Source organism: Rhodotorula toruloides (assembly GCF_000320785.1).
Source record: "Rhodotorula toruloides NP11 unplaced genomic scaffold Scaffold2, whole genome shotgun sequence".
NCBI lineage: Eukaryota > Fungi > Basidiomycota > Microbotryomycetes > Sporidiobolales > Sporidiobolaceae > Rhodotorula > Rhodotorula toruloides.
The window spans coordinates 294,522-309,211 of NW_015622962.1; the positions used below are offsets into that span (position 1 = coordinate 294,522).

The following is a 14,690-nucleotide window of genomic DNA, read 5'->3' on the forward strand; positions in this document are numbered from 1 at the left end:
TGGAAGAGCGTGGGACTGTAATTGGTTCTCTATTCGGTTGTGTATCCCAAGGTCACCGGTTCGATCCCGGTTCGAGGGAGTCCATTTTTTTCCCTCCCTCGCCTCTTAACCCTTTTGCTGCAGTACTGAAGCGACTGTAGTGAGTACACCGCCACTTTGTACTGAGCTAGGACTACTTGCGAGCTAATCCGGAAGCGGATGGAACGCGAACACGATCGAGGCCCGCTGGACGGTCGTCTCCCGCGTCGTTCCCGCGACTCCGCCCAGCTCACTCTCTCTGGCACGCCCGCTGGAACTGCAGAGCTTGACGACTGCTAGACTCGAGACACACGACACACGCAGCTAGACTCTCGCTAGACCCGCCCGCTCGCTTTTCCCCCATCTCGCGACCTCGACACGCCCTCCCGTGCGAACCTTCTTCTCTCTCGCGCCTTCACGCCCGCCTGCACCCCGATAGACCCACACGAACGCACGAAACAAGATGGCTCAACGAGGAGACTACCAGCGCGTGCCGGTCAACGACGACATCGAGATGAAGGGCGCGCACCGCGATGGGACACCTCAGCCGCCCAAGACGGAGGAGCCACCTAGCACGGGCATGGTCGTCTTCTCCGTCTCGTTCTATCTTGTCGCTGCTATCGTCGTGAGTTGGAGTTCGTTGCGGTCGGCGTAGGGGAGGGACGGCGGGTTCGGGACGGATGCGTGGGAAGACGTGATCTGACTGACCCTCTCGCTTTGCTCGTTCTGCGATCCGAACAGATGATCATGGTGAACAAAGTGCGCTGACCCTGCCAAGCCGAAGCCGAACGCGCGCTGACCTCTTCCTGTCCGCAACTCAAGTGGGTCCTGAACAAGGTCCAGGTGCGTCCCGATGAGATCCTGCTCATCATGCGCCGATTCTGACGCATCCACCGCGTGCAGATCCCCTTGTTCTTCCTCTTCTGCCAACTCCTCATCGCCGTCTTCCTCCTCCAACTCTGCGCCCTCTTCGGTCCGTCCCCTCCTCCCCTCTCCCTTCCACCTGTACTAATCCGAGCGCGCGCAGGTTACATGAAGCTTCCCCGGCTGGATATCACGACTTGCAAGGGCTTGGCGCCGTTGATTGGGTGCAACGTGCTGGGGTTGGCGTTCAACACTTACTGCCTTCGTGAGTGCCCTTCCTACCGTTTCCGCGGGTGACGCTGACAATCTTGGACGCACAGAATACGTCGACGCGTCGTTCTACGTGCGCCGGACCTTCCCGCCCTCTAGCAGTGGAACTCGCGAGCTAACCCCGCCTCGCACGCACGCAGCAAATCGCGCGCGGCCTCGTCCTCCCCTTCACCGTCTTCTTCTCCTGGTACATCCTCGGCTCCAAGTCCTCCCGCGCGACCCTGACCGCCGTCGGAATCGTCTGCATCGGATTCATGCTCGGCGTCTCTGGAGAAATCCACACCACCCTCCTCGGCACGACGTTGGGCGTCGCCTCATCCGTCACGACCGCCGTCCACGCAATCGTCGTCAAGCGCTCTCTGGGCGTCGTGAGCGGGACGCTTGACCTCGCGTACTACACCAACCTCCTCTCGGCGATCGTTATCCTCCCGTTCGTGATCTTGAGCGGAGAGGTTTGGACGGTCGTGGAGATGGTTGCGGGGAATGGGGACGGGGCGGAGGCGTTTGGGACTTTCATGACCGGCGCAGCGGTGACCGTGCGTTTCCCCTCTTCCCCTTCTTCCTCTTGATCACCAACTGACACAGGCTCACGCGGCGCAGGGCCTCTTTGGTTTCCTTATTTGCATCGCGGGATTCTTGAGCATCAAGGTCACGTCGCCCATCTCGCACATGATCTCGGCCGGTTCGTCCCTTTCCCCTTTCCCTCCCGAAGTGTCTTGACTGACGCCCTGCGGCACGGTAGCGGTCCGCGGCGTGTTGCAGACTTTCTTGGGTGTGTGGTTGTTCAAGGACCAGGTTGGAGCGTGCGTCTGCCCTTCCCTTGCCTTTGCGCTCTCTGAGGAGAAGGCTGACGGGTCGAGACGTGCAGCGGTCGCGCCTTTGGCATCGTCTTCATCCTCATCGGATCAATTTACTACGTCTGTACGTCCCCGCCCTTTCCACCCTCCTCAATCCACTCGCTAACCCCCCTCGGTGTGCGCGCAGACACCAAATCGCAAGAAAACGCCGCGCCTCGCTCCGCGCCTCCTTCGAGTCCGGAGATCCACGGGAACAGGGGTGCTCCGACCGTGCTTTCGGCGGGTCAGACGCCCGGGTTGGTGTACAATGCGTCGTTCATGGGGGGCGAGGAGAAGGAGCGCCGTTGATGAGTGTGGTTCGTCGGTTCGTCGCGGTGGGTTCTCGTTCAGTTCCCCTCATTCTGCTCTCTCTCTCTCTCTCGCACTCGTTCTAGACATGTCCTCCGCTCCCCTCTCACTTCGCTGCGCTTGCAATGGCCCATTTCCTCGCACGTGACCTTTTTCGCCACTGCCGAGAGCGTGCGAAGCGAGGCGGTGCTGCCGACTTCCCTCTCGCTCGCTCTCTCTCTTCGCTCTTGACTTTGTACCAGTCATTTGCAAGCTAGCAGAAGTGCTGAGTAACCACTGCTGGCCATGCGCCCGTCGCCAGGCTTGATCGCCTCTGCCAAAGAGGTACGTCCCCACTCCCCTTCCTCGCCACTCTCGCTGACTTGGGGGAGTCGTTGAGCAGGTGTTCAGCCGCACGACCGTCGCTGCCGTCTCTGGCGAAACACGCGGAGGCGCATCCAAGCTCGTCAGGCCAGCGTTCAAGCATCCGCATGGGTTCGCACACTCGACTCCTCATTCGCATGCGCAAGTGCGCTATGCCTCGACCACCGCCAAGAGCTCGTGGAGGAAGAGCGTCGAGGAGTTCGTCGAGTGTGTCTACGGAGGGACGTTCAAGGCTCTTCGCTCGAGCGTGCACGCTCGACCAGGACCGTACACCTCGTCCCGCCTCACTCCGCACCCTCGACCCGTCAACGCACGCTTCACACACTCCTCTCCTCGCCCGGTCCCTCCCCGGACACACTTTGGCCCCCTTCCACGTCCCTCGCTCGGACACTCCTCAACCCGCATGGGCCTAGGAACCGCCAGGCAGTTCTCGACAGGTGGGTTTGGGGTGTGGGATAACGTTGTCCTGAACGTCCCGCTTGCGTTGAGGGCTGCGGCGGATCGGGTTGATGAGGGGATTGATGGGAGGAAGTGGAAGAGGGTTAAGAGGGAGATTCGGAGGGAGACGAGGGGGCAGAAGGGAGTGGGAAGGGAGCCGGCTGGCTTCGATGCGAGGAGGGAGAAGAGGGAGGAGTTTGAGCGGTACTTTGGTGTGCAGGAGGAGCAGGTCGCCGAGGAGAGGGAGAAGGAGGAGAAACCGGTCACGCTCATCCTCGCTCTCGACCCGGACTTTGACCTCCCCCTCCCCCTCTCTTCCTCCTCCTCGCCTGAGATCGAGCGCCTCCTCTCCCCCTCCCTGCTCGACTCCCTCGCATCCCTCTCACACGCCTACTCAACCCACACGCACCGCCTACGCACGATCGTGAACCGCCTCAACGCAGCGGGACTACTCGATCCGTCTTCCGGCACTCACAGCTCCCTTGCGGTATTGGACCCAGAGGCGGACGGAGTGGACGAGGAACCTGAGGGAAGGAGGGTGTGGCGCGTCGAGTTCCGCGATGGACTCGTGACGCGCTCGAGGGTCGAGCGGGTCGTTCGAGGATCCGAAGCTGAGTCGAGGGAGAGGGAAGGGGAGGTCCCACACTGGGCAGAGAAAGTCCAGCGCTGGACTGGGCGGAACGCGGTTGAGGCGGGTGAGGGGGAATGGTGGTGGCTTGTCGGGGGTGCGAAGCCTCAGGCGGTCGTCGAGCCAGAGGAGGAGGACGTACTGGCTTCGACTCCTCCGCTGCCGGGCTCGCTTCTCGCCTCGCCTACGTTAGCCTCGACGCCCTCCTACCCTCTCTCATCGTCCGGCGACGGCGAAGACTACGCAATCGACGCAGGCGCCGCACTCGCCGTCGCACAAACGTTCGTCTTGCCCTCTCCCGGTTCGCTCTCGTTCTCTGACTCGAGTTCGAGCTCGAGTTCGGGCGAGGCCGAGGACACAGAGGACGAAGAGGCGGTCGTTTGGGACCTCTCGACCTCTCTCACCGAGACGGAGCCCGAGACGAACGACCTCACCGACCCCGCAGCAAGCGTCTGGGCTTCGACGGACGACGCGCGCACGAGCAGTGGGAGCGCCCTGTCGTACGAGGACGAGCTTAGGGGGTTTCTGAGCGAGGTGGAGGGGGAGAGGGAGAGGAGGTTCGTCGAGGGGATGGTGTCTGTCTAGTCTCTCCACCATTTTGCGGTGCGCGATGGTTGGTTTAGTGTACTGTAACTTGCAGTGTCGTTCGTTCTACCTCGCTGCGTTGCGCGCAGAGACTCTACTCAAGCGCAAGCTTCCCAACCGCCTCTTTCTACACCTTCCACCTCTCCGCCCTTCTCCTCCGGCCCGTTCCGCGGTTCAGGCACCCAAAACGACGCAGGCTGATCCCGTATGCGCTCCGGCACGATCCACTGTAACGCCAGGTCGTTAAACGCTTCGAGGTGGTCTTTTGGATCGGGGAGGGGGAGGATGTGGAACAGCTTGGCTGGGTGTGCACGTTGAAGTCCCGTCAGCGGCGAGAAGAGAAGAAAGGGAGACAGGGACGGAACGAACCTGCGCGGACGACGAACTCTGCACTTTCTCCCAACTCGTCCCCTCCCTCCTCTCTTTTCCCCTTCGTCCCGCGTCCTGCAAGCGACCCCGAGTAAGTCGGATCATCATACAGATCCAACCTGTTTCCCCAAACGACCACTTTCTCCAGTTGTTCGGGGCATGTCCAGTTTGAGCGGAGGAGGGCGTCGAAGAGTGTTCGGGGACCGTGGGGGATGTAGAGGAGTGTGCGGTGGGTTAGGACGAGGGGGTGCTGTGAGACCGAGTGTCAGAAGGCGACGGAGCGATTAAGGGAGGGAGGGAGAAGGGACGTACGGGGGAGGAGAGGACGGTGTGTCCTTTAGAGGCGAGGAAGGCGGTGTCTTCGGGTGTGAAGACGGGGTCGTAGAACTCAGTCGGGATATCCTCGTTCATCTGCACTCTCGAAGATTAGTACGAACCTCCCACAAGCGACAGAGAGGGACTCACGACACCCTTCAGCTCCTCCAACAGCCCCTGGAGCAAGACGTACTGGTCCTGCGCTTTGGTCGACTCGCTTAGGCTGCCCAAGCCGAGGCATACGACGCAGACTGGGGGCGGGCAGTGCGGTACTGAGGAGGTGGACGGCGCATTGGTGTCCGGAGAGGGAGGAGAGGAGAGTGCGGATCGTAGCAAGTCTGCGGGACGTGCAAAGCGGGTCAGCGCTCCTCCTTCCCTCTCGAACAGCCTCTGCAATGCACCCTTGCACTTCTGCAAGTACCGCGACTCGCTCAACCCCTGCGCTCTCGCCTCCAACTTCTCCTCGAGCGGCCGCTCCCTGAACCGCTCCTTCCCCTTGCGATTCCGCGCTGGTCGTGCTGGCTTCTTGCGCGCGACCGAAGTGAAGCCGTCTGTGTCGTCTTGGGCGCTCATGAGCGGTGTGGAGCGGAGGAGATGAGGAAACCGGTCGGAAACGTCGCTCGAGGTGAGAATGGCTTTGCGCGACTCGCTGATGGATCCAGGATCGCTCTACGGAGGCTGTCGATACATTCGAAGGCTCTGCCACTCCTGACGGCGCGCTCACTCGCCTCGCTCTCCTCCTCGCGATGAGACTGCTCGACTTGGTCCCAGACGAAATGTCGGGCGTCCCTTTGTTCTCCTCGTGCGCTTTTGTTCTCCCCCGCCAACACATTCAGGCTCGCGGGGCAACAAAAGACGCTGCATTGCCCATTCAGGGAATCGACGGAGCGGTGGCCGACTCGATCCCACTCGCTTGGCTGCCTCTCGGTTCTCTCTTTCGCTCCTTCTCCTCACTCCTCTCGCGTCACTCGCTTCGAACGCTCGCTTCTCCTCACACTCCTTCAACCCAATCAACATGCGCCCCTACGCCGTCATCGCCGCCGCCGTCGCGCTCGCACCGGCCCTCGTCTTTGCCCAGACCGCCCCCTCCTGGTCTGTCCATTCATCTCGTTCGCTCGACCCCCCTCCCCACTGACCCGCCTGCTCGTTCACAGCGTCATCCAGTGCATCGCCACCGCCGCCGGTTTGACCTCGTGCGCCGCGACCGACGCCCAGTGCCTCTGCGACTCGAACACCTTCATCGATGGCGTCTCGGCTTGCATGGTCACGTCGTGCTCTCCTCAGGATCTCGCTACCGGTGTTGCGTTCGGAGAGCAGGTGCGTGCCATCCTCTCACCCACAACCATTGTGGCTAGTCTCGCTGAGAAGGTCGCGAGGTCCCGTACTGACGTTTCTTCCCATTCGGGACACACAGTTCTGCCAGTCGGTCGGCGTCACCGTTGCCATCCCCTCGTCGCTCGCGTCCCGCACGGCCGAGGCGACCGGCGTTAGCTCCGCCACCCAGTCGTCCGCCGCTGCGTACGTCTCGCTCTCCGTGCCCTCCCTCGCTTCGACCATTCAACTGACCTTCTCGCCATCAAACAGCTCCGCCACCTCGTCCGCCGTCTCTGCCATCTCGTCCGCCATCTCCTCCGCTTCATCCTCCGCCTCGGCCGCCGCTTCGTCGGCCGCCTCCTCCTCCGCCGCTTCCTCGACCGCCGCAGGGTTCGTCTCTCCCTCTCTCATTCAACTCGCACATTCGTACTGATGCTCGATGACGATGTGCAGCTCCGCCCCCTCCGCCTCGACCAGCAACAAGCCCTCGTCCGGCGCTTCCGTCAACCTCCTCTCGAAGGGTGCGGGCGCAGCTGCGCTCATCGCTGCCGGCGCTGCCCTCGCTCTCTAAGATAGCTCAGAGGCAGTGCGGAAGGGGGAGTTCCGGGATCATCGGGACAGGGCTTTTGTAGATTTCGCTTCTTCGCGTCTTATTCTCCTTTAATGCGATGCGTAACGTTACAAAGCATGCACCACGAGTGACAGTATCGTAGAGGAGTGACAGTATCGTAGAGGCGAAGGCAAGAGAGGGGAATCGCGCCGGAAAGCGAGACGGAATCCTACCAGGGGCAGGATCAAAGTTAGCCGCCGGCGAGCAGTAGGGGGAGTATGCGGAAGACATCACTCACAGAGCTCCTGTGCGTAGATGATGTAGTTGTAGGAATCGTCGAAGTCGACTGAAATGTAGCCGTGCTCGTCACACCAATCAAGGAAGGAGTGCGCCAGCATTTTTTGCTGCCAGACGATGCCTCGCTTTAGCCGCATGGCGAAGCCAAGGCTCCGCAGTGTAGGGTATGCCGACAAGCTCATTCTGCCTTGGATGAGCGGCAACCACACGTGGAGTGGGGAGAGATCGAGACGTTCGAGGCGAGGCGGAAGCGTCAACTCGTCGAGGTGGTTGAGCACGCTCCAGATCACCTCCTCGATTTCGTAGTAGTACTGTTCCTCGTACATGCTCAATGTCAGGCGAGAGATCCCTGGGCAGCTCGTGATGGCCGTGATCAACTTGGCACCGTACTCGCCGAAGTCGTGTCCATCTTCCTCGCCTTTGTGAGCATCCAATCCTCACAATCGAGCCAAAGATGCGTGAGTCCGACGAGATGGGAAAACGACCAGAGGAAGTCGGAAACGCCTGGATCGTCAGAAGTCGGAAGTGCGAGGCGGAGGAAACGCAAGGTGGATGTCGAAGCTTCGGTGAGAAGACGGAATTGCGACCTAGTTACGTCCATCCTATATCCCGCAAGCTGGAGGGTTTCGAGACGCAAAGGGAGCGGCCCGATCTTGTCTAGTTTATCCCAGCTGGGTTGCGAACTGTCGGGCTCGATGACAAGGGATTTGAGGGAAGGTTGCTGCTGCAGGAGAAGCCACGCCTCACTCGTCCAGTGCACTTGAAGGTGGTGGAGATGCAGGTGTCTCATGGCGCAAAGGCAGCGGAGAAGAGACGGTGAACAATACCACAGCTCCAGACGGCGGACGTTTTCACAGCCCCTGACAAGCTGATCCACCAGGTTTGCCTGCGGCAGTTCGTACGGACGGACGTATTCGTCCCGAGGGAGAGGATCTTTCCAGCTCGTGCATAGGTTGCGGACGAGAAGAGCGGGGGATGGGAAAAAGTCTGTCCCACAACCGTTCAGAAGCGCATCGACGAGTTGCTGAGCGCTAGTCGGATTGTCACTGTAGAAGAAATCGCGTGGATACTTGACCACGACGTCGAGGTACAGCGCTGCCCGAGCAAGCATGCCAATCTGGCGGTTGACGAGGCAAAGGCGCGCGAGAGTCGCATTTGAGTATTCTTCGTGCGTGATGATCTGCTCCCAGATCTCGAGAGGGAGTGCAGGGACCATGGTGCGTAGTTGGGCGAGCTGTGCGGCAAGTACGAGCCGGGTCAGCGAATGGAAGTGATGAGGATTGGGGAGGGAAACGCACGGCTCGGAAGAGCTACGGCGAGCAGAAGAAGGGTTTTGAGGGTCGAGTGAGCCGTTCGAGCGGTAGCAGCAAGCAGGCGAAGCGGTGAGCAAGGGGAGCGAGTGAGGAGGAGGAGGGAGAGAGGCGTCGCGGGGGAGACGGGGCGTCGTCGTGGCCACAGGCGCCTCGTCCAGTCCCGATGCTCCCTCGAACGATTAATGAAGCGTACAGCGCAGGCTCGAAGTTGCAGGAGCCGAAGCGAGGCGAGGATTGCACGAGAGTTGGGATCCTGCGAGTCTGCGGAGCCGCTGTCCAACCCGTTGGTTCTCCGTTCGCCATGAATTTGAACGTGAGACTTTGGAGCCTCCGCTTTACGCTGCTCGTCGCCGTCGGACGTGCGTCGGCACGACGGGTCCCGCGTTCTGCTCCTTGGAGTCCGCTCGAAGTCGGTTCAACTCGACTTGCTGACGCGTCTCCGGCCTCAAATCGGACGAAAAATCCTCACCCATCGTCCGGAGCGTCGAGAGCGCCCCGCGCCGACGAGGTCGCAAGCGCTTCTGCAGGCAAATTCGCCCACAAAGTTTGCGCGACCTCATCGCTCCCAGCCTCCCACCTCGACGGCCATGACCTCCTCCCAGCCCTCGCTGCCCCAGTCGTTCGCCTTGCCCGGCAAGAGCGGCTGGACGGCGAGAAGCGAGAGCGACGCCTGGATCTGCTCGTTCGACGGGCGAGGTCGGTCGTCTTTCTCTGCCTTCGAAGTGGTAGTCGGAGCAGTGTCGAGAAGAGGAGAGGAGGTGGAGGCGCTAGGGAGGACGGGAAAGGTGAGGAGTGTGTCGAGGAGCCGGCGGACCAGGGCGAGCGAGTGGACGTAAGGAGTGGTGAGAGCCTGGATGCCATCAGCTGCGGGGTAGAGCGTGTCAGGGTACGCGAAATCGGTGCACTGAAAAACGCTGCGCACCGAAGCGAGCGAGCGGCCATGTCACCCACAGCGGTTCGCGGAAAGCAAACAGCGTCCCGCGCGTCTTGGCCGCCTCGATGACGAGATACTCGGCCCGCTCGCAGATCGACTGCATGCCGTTGACCGTCTCGGTCTGCGCGCGGGTCGTCAGTGCAGGTCACAAGCGACAAGCGAACGAAGGCAGGCTCACCAGATTCGCAAAGATACCTTCGACGGCCGCCACCTGCTCCGACAGCTTAGCCGACTGTGCAAAGAGATAGCCTGCACGGACGTCCGTCGTTGACGATGAGGAAGACTGCTTCGAGATAGCCTTGAGTGCGAGTCTGCAAGCGAAGGGTCAGTACGAGCAAGTGTCAAAAGCTACTACGGCACGCACTCGACGTCGACCCAAAGCTCCAGCACCGCCTTCGTCCTTCCCACCAACCCACGGATCACCAGCTCGCTCCAAGCTCTCCTTGCCTTCCTGTGCTCGACGAGCAGTCCCCTCAAGCGTTGGTGGTAGGTCGTCTCGGCGCTCGCAGGAAGCGGGCCCCTGCCTGGCTTCTCGGGCGCTGTCGGATGCGCCGTAGCACTCATCGCCAGGCGCGAAGGCGACGCTGCGGGAGGAGTTGCTGCTCGTCGAGGGGAGGAAGGCGAAGTCGGCGAGAAGTCGTCGTCGTCGGCGAGTTCGCGTGTACGGCGTGGCGTGCCTTTCCCGCGAGCCATTCTGGTGGTCTTTAACCGTTCAAAAAGCCAAAAGAGCGAGGACGTGCGGAGTGAGCAAAGGGTTCATCGCTAACCCAGCTCCTCGCCCTCGTCCACACGGCACTCGCACCGCTGCGGGGAGCCTGTGTAGCTTGCTGTGCTTCCTTTGCTGCTCTAGATTGATTGACGGGCCTGGGCAGTCCGTCTGTGCTGTTGCCTCGCATCCGCCAGCCTCCCCACCTCACGACACGAACTCGGCTCTCCTCCGACGAGAACGACGATCGGCGGTGTGTGGGAAACTGTGAGGAGGTCTTAACGCGCTTGAAGTCCAAACGCGAGGCGCTGAGTCCGGCCTGCGGGACAAGGTGCGTTCTCACCTCGCCTCGTCTGCTCATGCACTCGCTGAGCCTCCCTTTTGTCCGCATACTCGCTGAAAGCGCCACTATGTTCAGCGGACTCAACCTGAAGTCCCTCTCGGACAAGCTGAACGAGTCTCTGCACGACCTCGAGAACACCCTTGCCCAAGGCCTCCCTTCGACTTCTACCGCAGCCAATCCGACGTCTCCTCCGCGCCAGCAACCGGCTCGCACTGCATCTTCCCCCGCAGCATCACCATCTTCTTCTCGCACTCGCCCCTCTCTCGACAGCATCGCGACCCGAGCGCAGTCAGTCGCAGGCGGACTCGGAAACCTCTCTTCGCCTCTCAGCCCGACAGCAATCGCGAATGCGCAACAGAGCGCCAGTCAGCTAGCCGAGGGGGCGCTGAGCAGCTTGCGGGCGAGTTTGCGGAAGGGCAGGCAGAGCCTGGACACGGTTGCACGGGCGAGTCTCGATGGCGGGAGGTCTAGCTCGGACAGTGCAAGACCGGCGGCGTCTCTCGCAAACCCGACCAAGAGGGAAGGGAGTATCAAGGAGGAGGAGCTGATCAGCATCAAGAAGGAGGAAGATGCGCCCGAGGAGAAGAAGCCGGTCGTCGAAGAGCAGCTGGTCGACGTCGGTGAAGTCGCTCCTTCGCCTGCGCCTCCAGCGACCTCTGATGCGCCCCTCGTCGACTTTTCGGAACCACCGGCATCCACGACCCTAGGCGCGACCCCCGCAACATCCTCTTCTCTCGCACCTCCCGACCGACCCGCACCTCTCGACCGAAAACCTTCATCCCTACTCGATCCGCCGACTCCCGAAGAAGGCGAGGACGATGACGCATGGGGTGTCGGTAGCGTCGGCATCCGAACGCCTGCGATACCTCAGGGCGAGACGCCAGCTGAGGAGGAAGACGTGAAGGAGCAAGAGGCGGGGGCAGGGACGAAGGCTGAGGATGCAGAGAAGGGGGCTGCTACGGAGCCTGAACCGTTGGCAGCGGTGCCGGAACCAGAAGCTGCGAACGCAGCGCTGTCGACTAAGCCGGAGATCGTCCCGCTCCAGGATGCGACGTCGGCACCTCAGACGACAGAAACCGCTTCGACCGAACCAGCTCCGAACTCTGCTGGCGATAAGGCACCTACGTCAGCCGAGCCCGAGGTGAATGCGGTTGTCGAGCAGAAGGAGGGGGAGCAGCTGGCGCCGGTCACGGCGGCTGTCGAGGGGAACGCTCATGCGGCGGAGGACTCGGAATCGACCACTGCGCCCGCCGCGTCCGACGAAGTCTCGGCTCTTCCGACAGCGGAGAAGCTGGAGGCGCCCGCACTCGCCGCACCCGAACCTGTACCTGCCATCTCCCCACCTAACGATGCCGACGAACAACCCGAATCGATTGAAGCCGCGCCTTCGGAAACGGCAGTCGTCGAACCTATCATTCTCAACGAACCTGTGACTGCCTCGCTCACCGAGACCCAGCCCACGACTGCGCCCTCATCGACCGAGCCAACGCACTCACAGCCGCCGACCTCCGTCCCCGAAACTTCGACAGCTACGTCTCAGCACGGCGAGACGGCGGGGGCGGACGAGAAGACTGAGGCGGAGGAGAAACCAGCCGGCGTGTCGGCAATGGCGGATGTTGAGGAGCAGTCGGGCGGTACGGAGGTCGAGCAGCAGAAGATCGGATCGGCTGAAACTGCAGAGGCGAGGGAGGAAGTTGCGAAGGTGAAGGAGGCGGATGTCGTGGCACCGCCTGCTGATGCTGAGGAACCAGAGAAGTCGGTCGAAGCGGTTAAGCCGGAGCCTCCCGTTGTAGAGGCTGAAGAGGCGCCGCGGGAGGAGGCGGCCGAGGAACCTGGTGCAACTAAGGAGGACGCGGCAGTTCCTGGTGCGTTCAGCTTTCGATCACTCGTATTGCACCGTTAGCTGACGATCGATCCGGCAGCACCCGCGACCGCAGTAGCCGTCGATGAAGTGTCGCCTCCCGCCGTGCCTTCCAAACCTTCGCCAAATGACCATCTCGCCGGACTCAAGGCTTCGCTCGATAAGCTGGTCGCTAGCCTGACACCTCTCGGCAGCGTCGACGACGTACAAGCGTTCGAGGACGAGCTGCGGAACATGAAGAGCAAAGCTGAGATGGCGGTAAAGGAGGTCGCGCGCTTGACGGGGCAGCTCGATCGTAAGCCGCCGCCATCTACATATCCTCCGATAGGAATACTGACGACTACCCGCCTACAGGCCAGAAGGAGTCGTTCGAAGAGCTTCGCGAGACCCATCGCCTCGAGCACAAGTCGCAGCAGGACGAGATCGGCTCATTGCGGGAACAGCTCTCGACGAAGGACGCCAAGCTCATTGCCGCCGAGTCAGCCGCCTCGCAAACTCGCGCCGAGATCGCCAAGGCGTCGGAGGAATACGACAAGCTCAAGATTGTCGCGAAGGAGGAAGAGGAGAAGCGCGTCAAAGCGTTGTCGCTGCTTCGTGCGCTGCGACAGAAGCTGGTCAAGAACGAGAAGGAGAAGGAGGACTCGGACAAGGAGCTTGAGCGGCTGCGTGCGTCTGAACAGCAGGCGCAGGAGACGCTCAAGGCCGACCGGTCCCGCTTCGACTCGGAGATCGTCGCCCTCCGAAGCGCACAAGAGCAGCAGATCAACAAGCTCAAGCAGTCGTTCGAGCGCGAGACGGCCAAGCTCAAGGAGCAGTTTGACCGCGACTCAACCAACAAGCGCGGACAGTTCGAGCTCGATGCAATCACGGCCAAGGCGCAGCAGGCGAAGGAGCTGGCGGCGAAGGACGCGCGCATCAAGCAGCTCGAGACGACTGTTCGCGAGCTCACGACCGCGCGCGACTCGGTGTTCGACCAGCTCCAGCTTCGACAGGCCGAGATCGAGTCGAGCGAGACGAACCAGGAGGCGCTCAAGACTCGTGCTGCCGAGCTCGAGTATGAGTTGAGCGAGACCAAGGACCGCATCGCCGCGATGCAGGACGAGCTCGACAGCGTACGGCGACACCGCCAGGATTCGGCGCGCGACGAGGGAACAACCAGGCGGCTTCTCGAGGAGGCTGAGGCTCGTCATGCCATCAAGGTCCGCGACCTCGAAGCTCGCGCTGCGCAACTCGAGAAAGACCGCCGCGAGACGGAGGACGAGATGGGCCGGAACTTGCAGGAACGGCTCAAGGAAGTCGAACGACTCCGAGCTGCGCTGGCGCAGAAGGACGTCGATTTCGCCGAATCGGTTCAGAACCGGCAGAAGCGGGAGAAGGAGATTGAGGAGGCGCAGAAGGCGAGGGCAGACCTCGAGGCGAGGCTGAAGAAGGTCGAGGCCGCGCTCGACCGGGTGCGGGAAGAGTCGCTCATCCTGCAGCAGGGCGAGGTGCGTATCACTGTCCGGCTGACTACGATCCTTTGCTGACAATGTATCGCTTGCAGGCCGCCGCGAAGGAGGAGCTCAACGACCGGCTGCAGCGCATGTCGGAGCTCGAGGCGCGTCTCGAGGAGGTGCAGACCCGCGAGTCGAACCTGCGGTCGACTAACAAGGTGCGTATGCTCAACGAGAGAAGCCAATTCTCGCTGATTCCCTCTCCCCGCAGACTCTGCGCGAAGAACTCCGCAAACTTCAGTCGGGCGTCTTGCTCTCCGAAAAGCAGCGTCACCCCGGCGTCGGCTACTTCTCCTCCTTTTCGCAACAGAGTGCGCCGTCCGTCGCACCTCTTCCCGCTGCCGGCGCATCGACGACCTCGCTCGCCTCGACGATCGGTGGTCCGGCATCACCGCCGCTGTCCGCGACGAGCCCGCCTGCATCGATCTCGGGCGGTCTCGCTGGTGGCGCCAAGGCAAACGGGGACGAGGCGCTCAACTTTGAATACATCCGCAACATCCTCCTCCAGTTCCTCGAGAAGCCGGAGATGCGGGTGCGTTCCCTGGTTTCCGCGAGCGCTTCACGCCCTCCAGCCTCGACGTCTGACACTTTTACTCGTCTGCAGCCACACCTCATCCAAGTCCTTGGCGTCGTCCTGCACTTTACGCCCGCAGAGCTTCGCCGCCTCGCCGCCAAGTCTAGCGTACCGCACTAGGCGGCGCTCGTCAAGCGCGTCGCTCAGCATCATCTGTACATGTCGCATTAGACCTCGCAACGCCGGTGCATCCGTTCAGTGGGATCAGAACGCTGTTTGACGAAGAGGAGAGAGGAAGCGGATCGGTGGCGATTGTCGAGGCGCTTCCTTGACTGGTCTAGAGAGTCACAACGGTGTCTGGATCGCATAG

The 14,690-nt window shown here is 61.8% G+C and overlaps 7 protein-coding genes across 7 annotated transcripts; 4 read left to right on the forward strand and 3 right to left on the reverse strand.

Moving 5' to 3' along the window:
* Nucleotides 1–481: 481 nt before the first annotated feature.
* RHTO_02790 (DUF250 domain contaning protein) lies at nt 482–2,297 on the forward strand (the record flags this gene model as incomplete). The annotated part of the gene is made up of 11 exons (XM_016416463.1): nt 482–643; nt 760–777; nt 841–861; nt 922–991; nt 1,046–1,147; nt 1,203–1,225; nt 1,293–1,688; nt 1,753–1,834; nt 1,895–1,955; nt 2,021–2,073; nt 2,137–2,297. The coding sequence occupies 11 exons, from the start codon at nt 482–484 to the stop codon at nt 2,295–2,297; spliced, it is 1,149 nt and encodes a 382-aa protein (XP_016276182.1).
* Nucleotides 2,298–2,582: 285 nt separating this feature from the next.
* On the forward strand, nt 2,583–4,311 carry RHTO_02791 (uncharacterized protein; the record flags this gene model as incomplete). The annotated part of the gene is made up of 2 exons (XM_016416464.1): nt 2,583–2,621; nt 2,680–4,311. 2 exons carry the CDS (start codon nt 2,583–2,585, stop codon nt 4,309–4,311), a joined length of 1,671 nt encoding a protein of 556 aa, XP_016276183.1.
* A 98-nt stretch (nt 4,312–4,409) lies between these two features.
* Nucleotides 4,410–5,568, reverse strand: RHTO_02792 (SRR1 family protein; the record flags this gene model as incomplete). Its single annotated transcript, XM_016416465.1, has 5 exons — nt 4,410–4,612; nt 4,681–4,930; nt 4,993–5,091; nt 5,146–5,333; nt 5,397–5,568. The coding sequence occupies 5 exons, from the start codon at nt 5,566–5,568 to the stop codon at nt 4,410–4,412; spliced, it is 912 nt and encodes a 303-aa protein (XP_016276184.1).
* A 442-nt stretch (nt 5,569–6,010) lies between these two features.
* On the forward strand, nt 6,011–6,880 carry RHTO_02793 (Extracellular membrane protein, CFEM domain protein; the record flags this gene model as incomplete). Its single annotated transcript, XM_016416466.1, has 5 exons — nt 6,011–6,091; nt 6,160–6,312; nt 6,410–6,513; nt 6,580–6,699; nt 6,763–6,880. The coding sequence occupies 5 exons, from the start codon at nt 6,011–6,013 to the stop codon at nt 6,878–6,880; spliced, it is 576 nt and encodes a 191-aa protein (XP_016276185.1).
* Nucleotides 6,881–7,086: 206 nt separating this feature from the next.
* Nucleotides 7,087–8,372, reverse strand: RHTO_02794 (uncharacterized protein; the record flags this gene model as incomplete). Its single annotated transcript, XM_016416467.1, has 3 exons — nt 7,087–7,088; nt 7,158–7,505; nt 7,547–8,372. Coding segments are annotated over 3 exons (1,176 nt in total).
* A 653-nt stretch (nt 8,373–9,025) lies between these two features.
* RHTO_02795 (uncharacterized protein) lies at nt 9,026–10,096 on the reverse strand (the record flags this gene model as incomplete). Its single annotated transcript, XM_016416468.1, has 4 exons — nt 9,026–9,333; nt 9,392–9,524; nt 9,582–9,714; nt 9,768–10,096. 4 exons carry the CDS (start codon nt 10,094–10,096, stop codon nt 9,026–9,028), a joined length of 903 nt encoding a protein of 300 aa, XP_016276187.1.
* A 423-nt stretch (nt 10,097–10,519) lies between these two features.
* On the forward strand, nt 10,520–14,500 carry RHTO_02796 (viral A-type inclusion protein repeat containing protein; the record flags this gene model as incomplete). Its single annotated transcript, XM_016416469.1, has 6 exons — nt 10,520–12,317; nt 12,390–12,608; nt 12,668–13,800; nt 13,857–13,964; nt 14,018–14,338; nt 14,411–14,500. 6 exons carry the CDS (start codon nt 10,520–10,522, stop codon nt 14,498–14,500), a joined length of 3,669 nt encoding a protein of 1,222 aa, XP_016276188.1.
* Between the last annotated feature and the right edge of the window lie 190 nt (nt 14,501–14,690).